This window comes from Microcaecilia unicolor, chromosome 9 (genome assembly GCF_901765095.1).
Source record: "Microcaecilia unicolor chromosome 9, aMicUni1.1, whole genome shotgun sequence".
NCBI lineage: Eukaryota > Metazoa > Chordata > Amphibia > Gymnophiona > Siphonopidae > Microcaecilia > Microcaecilia unicolor.
The window spans coordinates 211,266,761-211,285,724 of NC_044039.1; the positions used below are offsets into that span (position 1 = coordinate 211,266,761).

An 18,964-nucleotide genomic window follows, 5' to 3' on the forward strand; every position below is an offset into this window, starting at 1 on the left:
CCTCCTGGAACTTGTCCATATCATTTTTAAACCCACATACACTAACTGCTGATACCACATCTTCTGGCAACAAGTTTCAAAGCTTAAATATTCGTTGAGTGAAAAAATATTTCCTTCTATTTGTTTTTAAAGTAGTACCATGTAACTTCCATGAGTGTCCCCTAGTCTTTGTACTTTTTGAAAGATTAAAAAGTCCTAAACCACTCAGTATTTTGTAGACCTTTATAATATCTCCCCTCAGCCATCTCTTTTCCAAGCTGAAGAGTCCTAACCTCTTAAGCCATTCTTCATATGAGAGGAGTTCCATTCCCTTAATCATTTTGGTCATCCTTCTTTGAACTTTTACTAATTCTGCTATATCTCGACCAGAATTATACACAATAACTCAAGGTGTGGTCGCACCATGAAGCAATACAGAGGCATTATAATAATCTTTGTCTTGTTTTCTATCCTTTTCCTAATAATTCGTAGCATTCTGTTTGCTTTTTTGTATGGCACCACACACACTGGGCAGAAGATTTCAGTGTATTGTCCACGATTAAACCTAAATCTTTTTCTTGAGTGCTGACTCCTAAAGTGGAACCTAGCATCATGTAACTATGATTTTGATTATTCTCCCCAATGTGCATCACTTTGCACTTGTCCACATTAAATTTCATCTGCCATTTAGATGCCCAGTTTTCCAACTTCCTAAGGTCTTCCTACAATTTTTCACAATCTGCACGTGTATTAATAGTTTTGAATAGTTTCTTGTCATCTGCAAATTTAATCACCTCACTTGTCATTCCCATTTCCAGGTCATTAATAAATATGTTAAATAGCACCTGTCCCAGTACAGATCCCTGAGACACTCCACTGTTCACCCTCCTCCACTGAGAAAATTGGCCATTTAACCCTCTCCCCTGTTTTCTATCTATTAACCAATTCCTAATCCAAAAGAGAACATTACCTCCTATCACATGAGTTTTTAATTTTCTCAGGAGTCTCTCATGAAGGACTTTGTCAAACAATTTCTGAAAATCTAGATACACTGCATCAACTGCACACCTTTATCCACATGTTTATTCATACATTCAAAAAATGAAGCAAATTAGTGAGGCAAAACGTCCCTCAGCTGATCCATGTTGACTCTGCTCCATTAAGCCATGTTTATCTATGTGTTCAGTGATTTTATTCTTTATAATAATTTCCACTATTTTATCTGGCACTGATCTCAGGCTTACCGGTCTATAATTTCCCAGATCACCCCTGGATCTCTTTTTTTAAAATAGGCATTAAATTGGCAACCCTCCAATCTTCAGGTGCTAGGGACAATTTTAACGACAGGTTACAGATCACTAACAGCAGATCTGCAGTTTCATATTTGAGTTCTTTCAGTACCTCGGGGTACATCTTCTTCTGTAAAGACTGAAGCAAAGAATTAATTCAGTCTCTCTGCTATGGTCTTGTCCTCCCTGAGTGCCCCTTTTAACTCCTTAATGATGTAATGGTCCCACAGATTCCCTCACAGGCTTTTTGCTTCTACCTGAAAAAGTTACAACTGGGGCATTCGGCACTGCTCAACCGTCCTCTCTCCTTTGCCACCAAGAAGAATAGACATGACCAGCTATTTCTTTGACAATTTGGAATTTATTATGGCCACAGCCAAGCACTTTACATTACATCTTATAAATCGCATTTACTTCTGTTTGCATTTCATAAATTTCTATAGCATCACAACTCATAGGAAAACCCCTAGATACACAGCTTGTCATTCGCTTCCTGTTTTATCGCGCTGCCGGTTGTGCCGTCAAAGCCCACCCCCCCTGCTATAAGGTCTGTTACTTATAGCACCCGCCGATTAGGGTATCTCCCGTTTAAGGACGCACCCTGCATAATCTCTGGGCCTCCCGGCCGTTTAAGCCAGGAGACAATATTATCAAGCTAAGTGAACTTTGACCTGGCCCCTTGCCGGTCTTAACCTTGCACTTGACCTTGAACGTCAGCCAGTATTCCCCGCTCCCGAGGAACCATTCTGTGGCAACATGCTGTATACCCCCCCCCCCCCCCCCCCCCCCCCCCCCCCCGTAGTTTTACCTAATCCCTCTCCTCTGGCTTGCTGCTGCCTGCCGGAAAGACCTTTTCTCACCTGCTGTCCCTCTTTTAAGCCTTCCTTCCCCCTTCCCCCCTCCCTTTCTCTCCCCTGTTTTCTTTAACCCTTTCCTTCCCGCTGGCCTGCAGCCCAGTTGTGTGCGGCCTCCCTATTTGGTTTGGCCTCCTCCTTTACTATGAGATTTTTGCCTCCGTGGTAAGTTTCTTTTTGTATTCTGTTTTGGCCTTCTTTATCAATTCTTTGTGTCTGTCTTGCCAGTGTTTATGTTGCTTCTTGCTTTCTTCATTCGGATCCTTTTTCATATTCTGAAAAATGCTCTTTTGGCTCTAATAGCCTCTTTCACTTTTCCCTTTAACCATGCTGACTGTCATTTCTCTTCTTTCCATCTTTATTAATACAAGGAATATATATGATCTGGGCTTCCAAAATGGTATTTTTAAATGATGTCAATCCCTGATTTACAGTCCTAATCTTTGCAGCTGAGTCTTTCAGCTTTTTTTAACCATATTCCTCATTTTGTCATAGTCGCCCTTTTGAAAATTTACACCCCTGTTTATTAAGCTGCACGGCGATGCTGATACAGCCCGTTCAAAGTGAAAGAGCTGTGTTGGTATTACTGCATCAACAGCTGCTAGCACGGCTTAGTATACAGGGGGGTTAATGTTTTATGATTCTTCAGGAGACCTTTTATTTGTACATTTTGTAAATTTTTTTCCAGTTAAAGTGATGTCTTATTTTTATCTGTTTATGTTATAGAATAGACCCCTGAAGCAGGCGTTAGTTATGCCGAAACACGGGTCATCAATAAAGTATACTTTTTCCATTCTTGAGAGCCCTTTGTGCTTTTTTTCTGGACTGCTTGTGCTGTGTACTTTGACCCTCTGCGCTGTATGTTGCTTAATATTTATTAGAAAATTTTAGACGTTAGAATCCCCTTCCAGATTAATGACTACTGAAATCCTGCACACAGGAAGAGTTGAATAGGTAAAAAAAATGTACACTTTTCTCAAAAGCTTACTGGTTCCCAGTTCAGAAGTCTGCTACATATATTTGGCTCCTGGAAGGAAGGAAGATATGAACTAGCTGATTTGATCTTTTCTCGTCTATATTTGTCCTCAGTATTGGATATGCATTTGTTGTAAAGGTCTGAATCTTTGAAGGTCCTAAATTTCTACAAAATCTGTGACCCAAGTACATAAGCCAACAGTATCCAGAAAAATATGATTTGGTTCAGAGATATAGGTGGGAGGAAGAGGGCGGGATATTGGGAAATGTATTTTTCTGCATTAGTTTTTTCACTCTTGCATTTCTCATGAGAGATGCCCACATAAATCTTTGTGAGTGATTTTTTTTATGTCAAAACAAATTCCAAACACATTTGCCAAAATATAGGGTAAAGAGCTTGTCCTCCATGAAATTAATCTTTAATTTTGATAAATTACTTTTATTGTATTTTTACACTGGCCTTCCTTTGCTCTTGCCTTCAAACCTTAGCGCTTGGTGTCTGTTGGCCTGGACTCGAAGAATACAATCTGTGTATGGGACTGGAAGAAAGGGAAGATGCTGTCCATGGCCCCTGGTCACACCGACAGGGTAACTGCTCATTATTTTTACTTAGCTTTGCATGCAAACTGTAAGGATGTGGAAAATGCAAAATACGGTTTATTTCACATTAATCCTTGCCAATGTGTAAATAACTGCAGTAAGCTGTAATAGGATAAATTCTGTACAAAATGCAGAAAATTGTCAAATCAATTATTTCCACAATATCTTGTCAGTTTTAAAAGTAATATTAAAATAAAGATAGCAGCCATAGCTTGGGATGCATTGAAGGTAGTTCACATGACCCCTTTGGGGAATGGATTAAGAGGGTAATTACTAACATGCGTTAAGGGAATAACATGATTTTAATTCTTGTTAAACAGCAAAATTGTGCCTTATTTTACCAGGCTACCGAGTAGCGAAATGTAAAACATGCAAATGCATGCAGAACACCTCATTCTTATGTAAATAAAATAGGGCCTCCTGTGTTGAATTTTGCAAGCTGCGTTATTTCTGGAAAAATAATGCCAACTCAAAGCTGCTGTTTTTCCTGCCCAGGAACATTGGGCTAGAAACATACAGCCCGATTTGCATTTTGCTGACTGCCACCGGCATTGTGCCCAGAAATCAAATGCCAAGCCATGTCCAGACTCCAGAATTGAATTTCCAGGTTTGCGGAGCTGGCTAAACCATAGCCTGTTCAGTGCGATATTCAGCATTTAACTGACTATGATGAACTGCATCAAAGTAGGACTGATTTTTTTTTTATGCAGTTACCTTGGCCATTAAGTGCTGAATATCGGCACTTAAACAGCCAAATGCTTCACACACTCGTGTTTCTCCTCTTCAAACATGGCCTCTTTCACAGATATTGTGAAACACAAGCATGTTTGTCTTCACTTTATCTTCTGGGTCTTGACTGCAGTCTTGATTTTTTTTCCAGATATTTGATATTTCTTGGGATTTGTACCAACCAAACAAACTTGTCAGTTGTGGTGTTAAGCACATAAAGGTACCGTACCAAGGTCATATTTTTTTATCCTTCCACTATATGCTGAAATTCATATTTTTCAAAGTGTATTTTATGCTAACATTTCTTGTTTGTTTTTTGTTCAATAATCTACTCTCTCCACAGTTCTGGGTGAATGACAAAACAATTTACATAGGCAATAGCAACAGAACAAAATATAAAGACATTATAGTCCTTTATTAGACAAGATCATAGTTAGGGTCACTTACCACAGAATGTCATAGTGCACACTGTTTGCCAGATTGAGCAACAAAACATTGTCTCAATAAAAAAAAAAAAAAGCCTCTAATCCAAAACTTACCACCCTACTCTGGAAATGCTGTTGAAATGTGAATGCCTGTAAATTAGAGATGTGCATTTGGATTGTTAGAGCACCTTAAAAAAATGTAGGGCCCAGCATTCAAAAGGGTTTAACTGGGCAGAAGAGGCCCCACTGAGCAGGCCGGCCACCGACATTTAATGGCACTTATTCAGGCAGTGCTGCTCACTATCTGCTCTAATTACCCATGTTAAGAGCAGGCAGTGGAAGGTTAAAGATGGGAAGGAGCCAGCACTTAGGACAGCCTTTTCTGGCCCATGCCTGCTTATCTTGGCTGCCTAGCTAAGCGGGCACTGGCACCCACATAACTTCCTGGTCACCATTCCGCCCTCCTTTTCCAGTCCTGGTCCCCCTCCTTTCTGATTACCCTATCTTCCCCACTCAGTTCCCCATACTACTCCCCCCCCCCCCCGGTTCTGATTCCCCCTAGTACCCTATTCCAATTTCATCATTCCTGCCCCCCCCCCCCCATCTGCCCTGACTCCTATCCACCTCTGGGTCTTATCTAACCTGGTTGTCTAGTGGTAGGAGCAGTTTCCTTCCGCTCTCACCCTGTCTGGCTCCCGGTTCAAAATGGCAACGCTGATCCCTAGGGGTAAGCCTTCAGCATACCTTTGTGAATACTGGCTGGGTCCTACATAAATGCTGGAGGCCAAGACCTGCCTGGATAGGCCTGGATATTTAATGCCAGTACCTTTGTAGAAGCAAGGCTATGTATGGGAAGGAGTGGCATTGAGTGGTGTAGTCACAAATTCAGAAGTGTAGTTGAAAGCCACGCCCATACCTGTAACCACACCTACCTCTGAAACCATACTGGATAGGCCTGGATATTTAATGCCAGTACCTTTGTAGAAGCAAGGCTATGTATGGGAAGGAGTGGCATTGAGTGGTGTAGTCACAAATTCAGAAGTGTAGTTGACAGCCACGCCCATACCTGTAACCACACCTACCTCTGAAACCATACTGGATAGGCCTGGATATTTAATGCCAGTACCTTTGTAGAAGCAAGGCTATGTATGGGAAGGAGTGGCATTGAGTGGTGTAGTCACAAATTCAGAAGTGTAGTTGACAGCCACGCCCATACCTGTAACCACACCTACCTCTGAAACCATACTGGATAGGCCTGGATATTTAATGCCAGTACCTTTGTAGAAGCAAGGCTATGTATGGGAAGGAGTGGCATTGAGTGGTGTAGTCACAAATTCAGAAGTGTAGTTGACAGCCACGCCCATACCTGTAACCACACCTACCTCTGAAACCATACTGGATAGGCCTGGATATTTAATGCCAGTACCTTTGTAGAAGCAAGGCTATGTATGGGAAGGAGTGGCATTGAGTGGTGTAGTCACAAATTCAGAAGTGTAGTTGACAGCCACGCCCATACCTGTAACCACACCTACCTCTGAAACCATACTGGATAGGCCTGGATATTTAATGCCAGTACCTTTGTAGAAGCAAGGCTATGTATGGGAAGGAGTGGCATTGAGTGGTGTAGTCACAAATTCAGAAGTGTAGTTGACAGCCACGCCCATACCTGTAACCACACCTACCTCTGAAACCATACTGGATAGGCCTGGATATTTAATGCCAGTACCTTTGTAGAAGCAAGGCTATGTATGGGAAGGAGTGGCATTGAGTGGTGTAGTCACAAATTCAGAAGTGTAGTTGACAGCCACGCCCATACCTGTAACCACACCTACCTCTGAAACCATACTGGATAGGCCTGGATATTTAATGCCAGTACCTTTGTAGAAGCAAGGCTATGTATGGGAAGGAGTGGCATTGAGTGGTGTAGTCACAAATTCAGAAGTGTAGTTGAAAGCCACGCCCATACCTGTAACCACACCTACCTCTGAAACCATACTATCTAATTATGATTCAGTCCAGGATTAACCATTAAACAAAATAAGCACATGCTTATGGCACTAAGGGAAGGGAGACACCATAGAGTTTTTTTTTTTCCCACTAGCTCTCATGCCCTTAATTCTTTCACTACAGCACTACACCCATTATCCAACATGAATTTCCTTGTTTTTCTAATCATAAATATATATGATGTTTTGTTTCATACAATAATAATATTTTTCAGCACTTACTGAGTCTTAATGTCTTGTCAGCTAAGCAATGGAAGAGCCTGGGGGCACCATTGCTGGGCTGTGCTTAGAGCATCTGTTGACCTTAATCCATCCCTGTTGTGATTATATAGTACTCCTGTTCCTAGGGATTTATAAATTGAGTTGGCAGCAGTCAGTGATTTTAAAGTCTTGGACCACTGTGTGCTGAATTTGACCCAGATGTTTTGTTTAATTATGTATCACCTACAAGCCATTGAAAGAAAATTATCAGGTAAGACATCATTTTACTGTACTCTGGTCAAAACAAAAGGAGTTTTCACCAGCTCTAATTCAGAATGCTGCAGCACGATTGATAGAAGGCTGAAATTGGTTTGACCGCATCTTATTTTTCTGCAACCCCCCCCCCCCCCCCAAAAAAAAAAAAACATTTCCTTCTATTTGTTTTAAAAATATTTCCATGTAATTTCATTGAGTGTCCCCTGGTCTTTGTTCTTTTTGAAAGAGTGAAAAATCAATTCACTTTTACCCGTTCTACACCACTAAGGATTTTGTAGACTTCAGTCATGTCCACCCTCAGCCATCTCTTTTCCAAACTGAAGAGCCCTAACCTCTTTAGCCTTTCCTCATATGAGAGGAGTTCCATCCCCTTTTCATTTTGGTCGCTCTTCTTTGAACATTTTTTAATTCCACTATGGGGCTTATTTTTGAAAGAGAAAAATGTCTAAAAAGTGGCATGATGCCGCATTTGGACATTTTTCTCACAAAAATGTCCAAATTAGTATTTTTGATACCTACTTTTAGGTGTTTTTCTATGAAGTCCGTTAGAAGTGCTTTCAAATCACAAGGGGGCATGTCGGGAGTGTTTCACTTGGACATTTTACAGCCATAATGGAACAAAACAAAATCGTCCAGGACTAAAACCAAGATATTTTGGTGTAGACCTGTTTTCAGAATGAATAAAGCACAAAAATGTGCCCTAAATGACCAGATGACCACTGGAGGGAATCAGGGCTGACCCCCTTTCACCCCCAAAAATGTGAATAAAAGTATGATATACAAGCCTCTATGACAGCTGCAGGTGTCTTCGATTTAAGGTACTTTATAAATGCCAAAATAAATAAATACACCATCATCACTGCTTGTTCTGTACCACCTAATAAGCTTTGTCACTATTCTTTGAGCTTCGCCAAGGGAGAACCACCAACAGAAATGGCAGCATAGATTTTGAAATGTTTATGCTTTAAAGAGCAAAAGAAGAGTGAAATGAGTTAATATATCAATATTTCATTATGGAGTGCCTGTCGTAAGCTATGACTTGAATCCAATTGAAGTCTCAAGAGTCTGACTGAAAATCCATACTGCCTGACAAATTATAAAGTAGAGCTGGCTCAGTGACTAGGGACACCTAGTCATGTGTTCTAAGGGAATTAACTGTTCCCACGGACACTACATGGATAAAACTTGTACTTAAACACACCTTAAGGTCTGATTTACCATTTTCCATGGGGAAGAAAGCTCAGTTAATCAGGCCGTTCTGGGCGTAATTGGTGGAGCGGGCTAAATATATGAATAGAGAAATACTGGTTAGCTGTTTTTTATTCCGTAAACGGCGCCGTTTGTAGATTAGTACTCAGCGTGCATTTTTTTTTCAGCACCCAAATTTGGGTGCCATTTACTGAATTTAGTCCTCTATGTATAGCTGAGTAGTTTAGTTTGACAGCTTTTTCCTAGCTTAAATCGCACTGCTTATCTTTATGGATAGGAACTGAATATTGCTTCTTTGCAAAATCCTAGCCAAAAATGCCCCTCCTCCCCTGAGGTACTGTCTGGATATTGCTGGAGCATTTAAAGGGAATTTCTGGTAGCAATATTCCTGTGATCGTACTGAAAATTCATGGACAAGAGGACTTAGGGGCTTTTTTAGTAAGAACCAAATTCTATAAATGGTGCCTTAAAAATCAGCACTGAAAAACCATGCGGTTAATGTGACTCTACAAACTACACCTAAAGTTAGGTGTAGTTTTTAGAATATGCTCATGCACCGTTCTTGCAACTAAATTTTTTGCGCACCCATTTAGGCCACCTAAAACCAAGCCTAAATACCTTCACCTAAGTTAGGCGCAGATCAGGTGTATTCCACAATAGTGCGCACAGTTTTTTGAAATGCCCACAACCTGCCCATTCCACATCCGTGGCCATGCCCCGTTTTCGACTGTGCGTGTTGGAATTTACCCATACCAGGTTGTAAAATATGCCTAGAAAGTTGCACTTGTACATTCTAATTAAATCCAATTAGTACTGCTAATTGATAAGTACCAGTTATTGTCGCCGATTGGCATGTTAATTAAGATGTGCATGCAATTTGGCCACGTGGCCAAATTAGCGCGCACAAGTTGAGGTGCCATTTATAGAATTTAGGGGTAAGTGCTTTAAGCATCAACATGGAAATTAGTGCACGAGCATGGTAACTGTTGCTATGCTGGCATTACAGCGTGCACAATTTCTTGCATTAACTCCATGCCTTGTCAGGAAGCAGGAATTGGATGGGTTATGGGTGGAGAACGGGCACGGACAGGACATTGCAGTTAGGACATGGTACTTACCGTGTGCTGTCCCTAGTGCATTTAGCACAGGCTACTTACCGTGTCCTTTCACTAGTTCACTTAGCACAGGATACTTACTGTGTGCTGTCTCTAGTGCAGTTAGCGCATAGTGCTTACCTTGTGCTTCACTAGTGTTGTTAGAGGAGGTGAGGTTATTGTTTGCTCAAGAGATGGTGTAAAGTGCTTCTGTGCTAATTGTGAATAATCTAAGCAAATGGTAGAGAACCTTTCTGTGCAGTAACTGCAGGGGACATTCTGGGCAACCCCCAATAGTTATCACACAGCCTTTGCACTTACTGCACATTCATTTATGTCAGCACAAAAATATACTGCCTTATATTTTTATTGGTAACCAGAACTCACATTCTATATATGGTGCTCAAATTTGGGCGCAGTCCTGAGATGCACTCTCAACTTACTTGGTTAATAAGTCAATTAACAGCAATAATTGGGCACTAAATTTTGGGAATTGGCACCAATTGGGATCGGCGTGTGCATCTTGCTACGCGCTGTTCTGTAACACTGCATGCCCAAATCCCATAGCGTGCGACCCAAAAGGGGGTGTGGCCATGGGCGAGTCAGGGGCGTTATGAAAATTTGCATGTGGTATAGAATACCAGGGATGCATGCCCAGTTTGGGTGCCAGGAAATATACTGGGTTTTAGCAGGCACAAGTCGTGGTGCCCAAATTTGGGTGTGGGAATTTGTTCTAGAAAGGGCGCTCAATACAGAGCGCCCTTTATAGAATAGTGTTGGGTACTGATTTTTCTGGTGCCCAAATTTGGGTGCATTTACTGAATATTGGGCTGAACATTTTTTGCTTTTAACCCCTAATTAGATTCTAAATATGTTTAACTAGGAGAGTAATTTAGACACTTGTTTAGAATAGTGCTTTACTTTTTGTCTTTTGTGAACATTATCTTTAAAAAGCAAAAGAATATAACTGTGGAACAAGCCAAACTGCTCTTGGAACTCAGCACTAGGAGGGGATTAGCAGTAAAAAGATGGAATCATGCTTTCTATTCTGGTGCACAGTGCAAAATTACAATTGTTCTGTAACTTCTCTCCTGTGGTAAACCAGTGAATGCATAAAACTGCTTTTCTATACAAAGAGGACATGATACTCAAAGGCAGTGACTCCATTTTACTCTTCTGAAAATAGATTATAAATTCTTTTTATTCTCTCATTGATATCAATTCACTGAAGCTCATAAATTGTTGCTTTTGTGAAAAGGAAATGCATTTTAATCTGAGCCATATTCATCTTAAAGTAAAAACCTGAGGGACAAGTACAGTATGTGCACAAAGGAAGAGCAGGACTTGGAAGTGATTGTATCTGATGATCTTAAGGTGACCAAACAGGTACAAAAGGCAGTGGCAAAAGCCAGAAGGATATTTGGATGCAGCTAGAGTAGCCAGAGGTGAATTTCTGGGTAGACTGGGTGGGCCCACACATTTCCGCCCCACCCAAATACTTTGGCTAGTGGAGATCCCAAAGCCCCACTAGCTGAAGACATCCTCCACCAGCATTCCTTTGGGCCACGTGAACACTGGGAAAGTTTGCAGCGTGTTTCTGTCCACCAATGCCTGCACCCAGGGGCATAGCCAGAAGTTGATGGGGGGCTGGGAGTGGACTGGGGGGGCTCAAGCATTTCCTCACAGTGACCTGGATTGACCACTGTTGGAAGCAGGATACTGGGCTAGATGGATCATTGGTCTGACCCAGTAAGGCTATTCTTATGTTCTTATTTTTTGTACAGAACCTCTTCCAAGGCAGAGGGTTGAGCAGGTCTTCTATCAGAGACTGTACACGCTGCATATTACCTTTATACTGATTGAGACTTATGACTGTAAATGCTTTATGCTGAGAACTGATGTTTTCCCCCTTTACCATTCAAGTTTAAATAACCCTCATTTTGGTTGTAATTTCACCTTCTGGCCAGGACTGACTTATTGAGTGAGTGTTGAATGAATGGATTTTTTGTTCCTTTTGACCTCCCAGCTTGCTGGTCCCAGCCCTGACCTCCCAAACCAGTCCAAAATTTACTAATAGTAACCCACCCTAATGCTGACCAGATAACCAAGGTCTGCAAAAAGAAAGATATTTTGTTGCATTATTTAAAAACAAAATAGCCTCTGTTACATGTTATACGTCAAATTTAGATTAAGGTGGTTGGTCTTTGTGTTATCTGAGCTACTTATAAATAAGACCACCCAGTAGCAGGGCCTTCAAACCCAGTAAATTTATTATGAAAACCACAACAGGTCTTTAGGTATCACCTAGATCTAGGATACAAAGGCCATTATTTTAAGAACCCCTATTTGTGATTTGAATATGTATAAACCAGCATTTAGATATGTATATTGCATTGGCCTGTACCAGCAAATATTTGCAGGTATCGGAGGGCTAACAAACCTCTTGATGAAGGGTGTAGGAGTCCTTGTGGGCAGGTAATAGCAAGATAGAAACCTTGCCCCATTGCAATCCAACTTAAAGCGTTTAAGCTTCAGGCCAAGAAAATCTGTGCCATGGGGAACAGCAGTTTGAGGGTTATCATGGCTTTCTCCCACCCAGTCTAATTGGAGCCTGGGTATTTTTCTAATTGTCTGGACTGATATGGCATGTCCTTTTTGCAATATTTTCTTACATTGTAAATTTTCCTAATTTTCTGTAAGCCACATTGTGCCTGCATAAGTGGGAAAATGTGGGATACAAATGAACCATAAATAAAAAATACATGACTAAATCCCGAATTTATAAAGCCAGGATATACATGTCCAAATCACAAAAATGTGCATATTGCAAGGGGGCATGGTCTGGATGGGGCTAGGATAGAGCTAAAATATACATGTGCTTTCCCCATTTCAGAAGGAGAATGCACACCTATGTTCCTCTGATATCAATGCCGGGTTATTTATCTACTCCTGGGGACACCTAGGTTATATAAAGGTGCTTGTGTTGTACGTTGCTCTACTGGAGGGATTAGGAGAGGTTGCCACCTTAATCCCCTATTGTGTTTTGTCCCCCTCCCCCCCCCCCCCGCCCCCAAAGTGATACTGACACGTGATATTATGTACTGTGGCAGCTTAGGAAAACAGGTGTGTATGTTTCTACACAGGAAAGTTTCAAGTTGACTTTCTATCCCCCCCCCCCCCCCCCCCGGGTACTCCGTCAAGGCTGCTTACATTCTAATAAAAGAGGGGAGAAATTCTGTGTAACACGAGATAGAATAGTTCAGGGACAGGGGTAGAAGTACAATATTGATAGGAAAGAGTGAAGGGTAAACACAAAAGAGGTGCACTAGTGACTTCCAGAGTCCAAATGATTGTCCAAAACATTTTGGCATAAGTGTGAAGGTCTGTCAGCAGAAGGCATCAGAGAAAAGGAATGTCTTTAGATCAGTTTTGAATTGGTCAAGAAATGTCTGTGTAAGGAAGTGTTGAGGTAGTAAATTTCATAGCTGGGGGCCCTGTACAGAGAATATGGAACCTCTAGTGTGTTCATGTGTAATGTCTTTATAGGTGAGCACTGTCAGATGGTTCTGATGGGGAGGTCTAAGGGCTCAAGATGGATGATAAGGTATTATATAGCAAAAAAAATGTGCTTGCTCCCCTGTGGTTAATATTTTGAAAACTAAAAGAAGACGTTTGTAGGTTATTTGTGAGTGAGAGGTATTCAGTTTGCTGCTTTTAAATGTGGTGTGATATGTTCGAATTTGCCGACCTTGTTGATAAGGCGGAGGGCTGTGTTCTGGACTAGCTATAGTCGTCAAAGGTGTTTCACTTTGATGCCTCTCTAGAGAGAATTTCAGTAATCTAGCTGACTAATTACAAGTGAATGGATGAGACTATTTAAAGCTGGAGGATGCAATAAAGATTGAACTGAATGAATTAGTCAAAGCTTATAGAACTACCGGTGAACCACTTGTCCCATTTGTAGTTGAAACATAAGTTTGGTGTCTAGGATCACACCAAGGAGTTAAGTAGTGTTTGCTAATGGGATTGTACTATTATTTAGAAAGACTGGCTGTTCAAGAGTTTTTACGGCGTTATTTAGGAAAAGATGGTTGTCCCTAAGCCAATTTAGCTGTGCTAGTTTTCTATTAATGATGGTGATCTCATGGTAATCTAGGGAATAAAGAACACTGAGAGGCTGGATGTCATCTGCATAGACAAACATTGTTATGTCAAGTGACTGTGCCAGGGTGAGTAGTGGAGCTAAGAAAATGTTGAATAGTAGTGGGTACAGAATGGAACCTTGGGTTACTCCTGATTCTGGAGTGTACATGGTAGATGTTTCATTTCCTTGGTAAACTGTATTTTCTGGATGCCAGATAATCTTTAAACCAGTCATAAATAGTGTCATTGAGACTAAGCTCGTATAGGCGTCGAAGAAGTAAGGTGTGGTCGATAACGTCGAATGCTGCCGTAAGGTCTAACAACAGGAGACAAATATATTTAGTGTGGTCAAGGTGGTAGTGTATGAGTGTGGTAATCCCTAATATTGAGGGTGTACTACTTCAGTGATTTTAGCTACAAATGGTAACTTAGCTATAGGGTAGTAGTTTGCTAGCTGAGAAATGGACACAGATGATTCTGAGCTTGGGGGTGGATGGTCGCTATTTTCCACTGTGTAGGAACTGGTGTGAACCATTGTGAAAGGAATATAAAACAAAAATGAGAATGTTATAAAGCCTGTGTATTGCTCCACAATGCAACCGCATCTTGAATACTGTGTGCAAGTTTGGTATCTGCACCTCAGGATCTCAGGTGGGAAGGGAGAGAAGAGGAGTGATGATGGACCTGGGAGGAGGGGGCTGCAGGGAAGGGGAGAGAGAGAAAGACTGGGTGGGGGGGAAATGAGTAGGGAGAAAAGGGGAGAGGCCCTGGACCATAGGAGGGAGGAAGAGATGCCAGACCCTTGGGGAAAAGGCTTAACCATTAGACAAGGTGACATCTGAGGCTGGGGATTTTGGTGCTGTTTACCTCCCTGAGCCATTGCCTCACTTGGTTAAGCCATTTGGGGACTTTACCCCCAGTTTGGGAACCACTGGAACAGGGTTATCTCTCAACTCTCTCACTGTCCCAAGTCCCATTAGACAAGTTGATATTTTTAAGAATTTTGTGGTAGTCCTTTTGTAATATTTGTTCAAATTAATCTTAGTTTAGCAGGTAAAGCAGCTTCTGAGCTAGGAGGAAGGAATGCCCTGAGCTTGATCATTCTATACAGTGAGCTGTTTGGAGCTGCTGGAGCAGGGACTGTAAGGACAGGAGCTTAGGGCAGCCAGAACTGGGACTATAAGGACAGGAGCTTAGGGCAGCCGGAGCTGAGACTGTAAGGACAGTTGCCATACATTTGGTAAAACGATCATTACTATGGGCAGGCTGTAAAAAAAAATGTAGCCAAACAGAAAAGGAAATAGGAAGAAAACAAATAAGAAAAGCAACCTAATGCTGGTGTCTGATTTTTTACTTGCCCCTTAGCATTATTATAATTGCGCTGCTGGGAATTAAATATCTTGGGAAGAACCTGGTTTTCAGTTATACTTAGTCATCTTCATACTACAGCATTTACCAGTCTTGTGCACCTTTGACATTTTCATTAATTTGCAGTCTGATTATGATTCATTTCTCTCTATGCACACTGAAGCCACATGAAACCTAGCAGGTGTAAAAATATTCCGATGGGATTCAGCATGTGTCTTGTCCGGTCACATTCTACTGTTGTGTCAAACAGTCCTTGTAGTGCTGTTTCCATAGCAACAAGGGCATTAAAAGCTAGGGCTAGATTTGCTAAAAGGCGTTATCATGTTACCACACATTTACATGCATGAACGTATGTTATTTATTGCACGTCTCATTTTATGCAATGGGACCTGGCTGTTGTTAATGTCTATTAGTATGTTAACATTCATGATCACAGTTGTGCACTGCAGTAAGGGGTCCTTTTACTAAGTTGCGCTGAAAAATGGTCTGCGGTAGTGTAGACGTGTGCTTTGGGTGTGCGCAGAATTATTTTTTAGCACACCTACAAAAAATTCCTTTTTTATTTTTTTGCCGAAAACGGATGTGCGGCAAAATGAGAATTACCGTACATCCATTTTGGGTCTTACTGCCAGCCATTGACCTAGCAGAATCTGGGTGGTAATGACCTACGTGCGCCAAATGCCACTTGGTGCGTGTCCATTATGCACGCTCAAAAATAAAAAATATTTTTCAGACGCGCATATCGGACGCGTGCCAAAAATGAAATTACTGCAAGGTAGTCAGGCGGTAATTCCATTTTGGCGCACGTTGGGCACGCGTGGACGCTTATATGGCTTAGTAAAAGTACCCCTTTATCATTCTTGACGTAATTAACTTTTGTGCCTCATTTTGAATTGTCCAGGTGTGATTAGTATTAGTAGTAATACATAAAAAAGTTTTGAAATTTCTGAAAAATTGTAGGAGGTGTTCTGTGTATTGTGTTGCAAAATCAACAAACTGCAGTATATTATTAATGGATAAAAAAAAGAGAAAAACAAAAATCTGTATTGCTGTAGTGATTGAGCAAAAAAAAGTCATGGTCTTACTGATATTCGATACTTTTATATATTGTATTTCTGGGAAACTATACTGCTGAAAAATATATTTCTCTTAACTATTGCCTAAGAAAGGGGAAGGGGAAGGGATTTTGAATATAACTCACATCTTGTTTAGTTATAGCTCAAGGCAATTTACATTCAGATGCAGTAGATATTTTCCTGTTCCCAGAGGACTATATATTGCAAGCCTAACCACACGGTTACCGCAGGGTGCAGAATGCAGAGCGGGGTTGAGCGTGCGAGTTAACACACACACAACATATGGCCTCACACTGTAATGTATGGTAATAAACTCTTTTAAATATTCTGTACAATGTAACGTGTGTTCCGAGAGTTTTTGCAACACAGATGCAAGTATTTTTTTCATCAGGTCTGAGGCAGCATAGAAGGGTTCGCGGAGAGGATCTGATGCCAGTTTTTCAGATTTAACTGCCAGTTTGGCTTATTTTGCAACCAGAAGGAAATTCCTGCAAGTTACAAAGGCAGATGGGAGATAACAGACGTGCATGTGTCCGAACAAAACCAGAAGTAAAAGCACATATTGGTGCCTTTTCTTCTGCACTTAAATATGAGCCTTGTGTTAGTGTGTGTTAGGCACGCCCCAGTCCCGCCTTTGCTACGCCTCTGACACACCCCTGTGAACTTTGGTCGTCCCCGCAACGGAAAGCAGTTGAGGACGCCCAAAATCGGCTTTTGATTATGGCAATTTGGGTGACCCTGTGAGAGGGACGCCCATCTTGCGATTTGTGTCGAAAGATGGGCGTCCTCTTTCGAAAATAAGCCTGAAGATGAATGCACAATACCCTAAAAACCTCTGGTTTTCCAGCATTTTGCCATGCAGTTAATGCATAGAATATTTAATTACGTACATTAACTAGCAGAATGATGGTGGTTTACATTAAAGATGTTAAGATTAGAAAGGAACGCCAGTCGGTGTGATAGACTACTACTGCTAGTGCTACTACTTATCATTTCTATAGTGGTGCTAGATGTACGCAGGAAGGGGAGACACCTTAATGTCAGTTTGCAAAATTATTGGATTGCTGGTTTAATCAGAGACTTTGAAAAGAAGATTACTTTGGAGGCAAAAACACAAAATAAAAGCTTTTTTTAGGTATATTAGAAGTAAGAAGCCGGTAAAAGAATTGGACCGCTAGATGACCAAGGGGTAAAAGGGGCACTCAGGGAAGACAAGGCCATAGAGGAGAGATTAAACAAGTTCTCTGCTTTGGTTTTCACCGAGGAAGATGTGCGATAGATACCAGTGCCAGAAATGGTATTCAGTGCTTGCAAGTGATAGACATTCCTTCACATGTAGAGCTATATATGGGCGTGTTGCATGTGGAGAGAACATCCTGCCATTGCCACACATGTTTTCTGGACAAGGGGAGATGTAGTGATAAGCCATTATTAAAATGGACTTGGGGACAATCACTGCTTATTTCTAGGATAAGCAGCATAAAGCTTATTGTACTGTTTTGGGATCTTGCCATGTACTTGTGACCTGGATTGGCCACTGTTAGAAACAAGATGCTGGGCTTGATGGACCTTTGGTCTGTCCCAGTATGGCAAAGCTTATGTTCTTATTTGAGAAGATTTACCAAACAACTTTAGAGGGAGCACATCCCAGATGCGTGTCTGTGTCAACCAGTTCTGAAAAGGAAAGAAGTCCAGAAAGTACTTCCTATATATCTAGTTTGCTTTATTAAACTTTGAAGCTAGCACTGCCCTTCATTTTAGTAATTACTTGTTGACCATGTGGCTCAACAAGCTTGGGGTAGTAAAATCATGAAAAGCGCTCTTCAAAAAAAGTTGAAAATCAACAAGAAAATGTTAGAGAAAAAGGTGGCAATGCTTTGCGTTCCACACATCCTGTATGCGTTCCAATGATGTCATACACATAGTAACATAGTAACATATACATAGTAACATAGTAGATGACGGCAGAAAAAGACCTGCACGGTCCATCCAGTCTGCCCAACAAGATAACTCATATGTGCTAATTTTTGTGTATACCCTACTTTGATTTGTACCTGTGTTCTTCAGGGCACAGACTGTATAAGTCTGCCCAGCACTATCCCCGCCTCCCAACCACCGGCTCTGGCACAGACTGTATAAGTCTGCCCAGCACTATCTCCGCCTCCCAACCACCAGCCCCGCCTCCCACCACCAGCTCTGGCACAGACCGTATAAGTCTGCCCAGCACTATCCCCGCCTCCCAACCACCAGTCCCGCCTCCCACCACCGGCTCTGGCACAGACCGTACAAGTCTGCCCAGCACTATCCCCACCCCCCAACCACCAGCCCCGCCTCCCGATTTACAATTGTTGTGCCTACATTTAGGCACAACAATTTACATCAGTGAAAACCTGGTGTAAATCCCCACACGTAAATTGGGCATGGATCTCCCTAATTCTATAACATGCATAAATTGCAGGAACACCCCAACCTGCTTATACTCCTCCCATTTCCACGCCCCCTTTTTGGGTCTGCGCACCAGAATTTACATACACCTACCTTTTATAGAATATGCCTAAAAAGATGCATGCATACATTCAAATTTATTGCCAATTAGTGCCAGTAATTTGTTGTTGCTCAGTTATCAATACTAATTGCCTCGCTATTCAATTAAGTTCATGTGCAGATTGGGTGTGCAACCAAATGGTGAGAGCATGATTAAACACAAGGAGCTTTCTTCCCCATCTACTGTCATGGGTGG

The 18,964-nt window shown here is 41.5% G+C and overlaps 1 protein-coding gene across 1 annotated transcript in view; it reads left to right on the plus strand.

Moving 5' to 3' along the window:
- EML5 (EMAP like 5) overlaps nucleotides 1-18,964 on the plus strand; it is a 388,000-nt gene that overhangs the window by 78,685 nt on the left and 290,351 nt on the right. Inside the window, exons 4-5 of the mRNA XM_030214976.1 lie at nucleotides 3,587-3,685; nucleotides 4,578-4,646. Coding sequence (XP_030070836.1) covers nucleotides 3,587-3,685; nucleotides 4,578-4,646 — 168 coding nt within the window. The remainder of the gene's footprint in view (nucleotides 1-3,586; nucleotides 3,686-4,577; nucleotides 4,647-18,964) is intronic.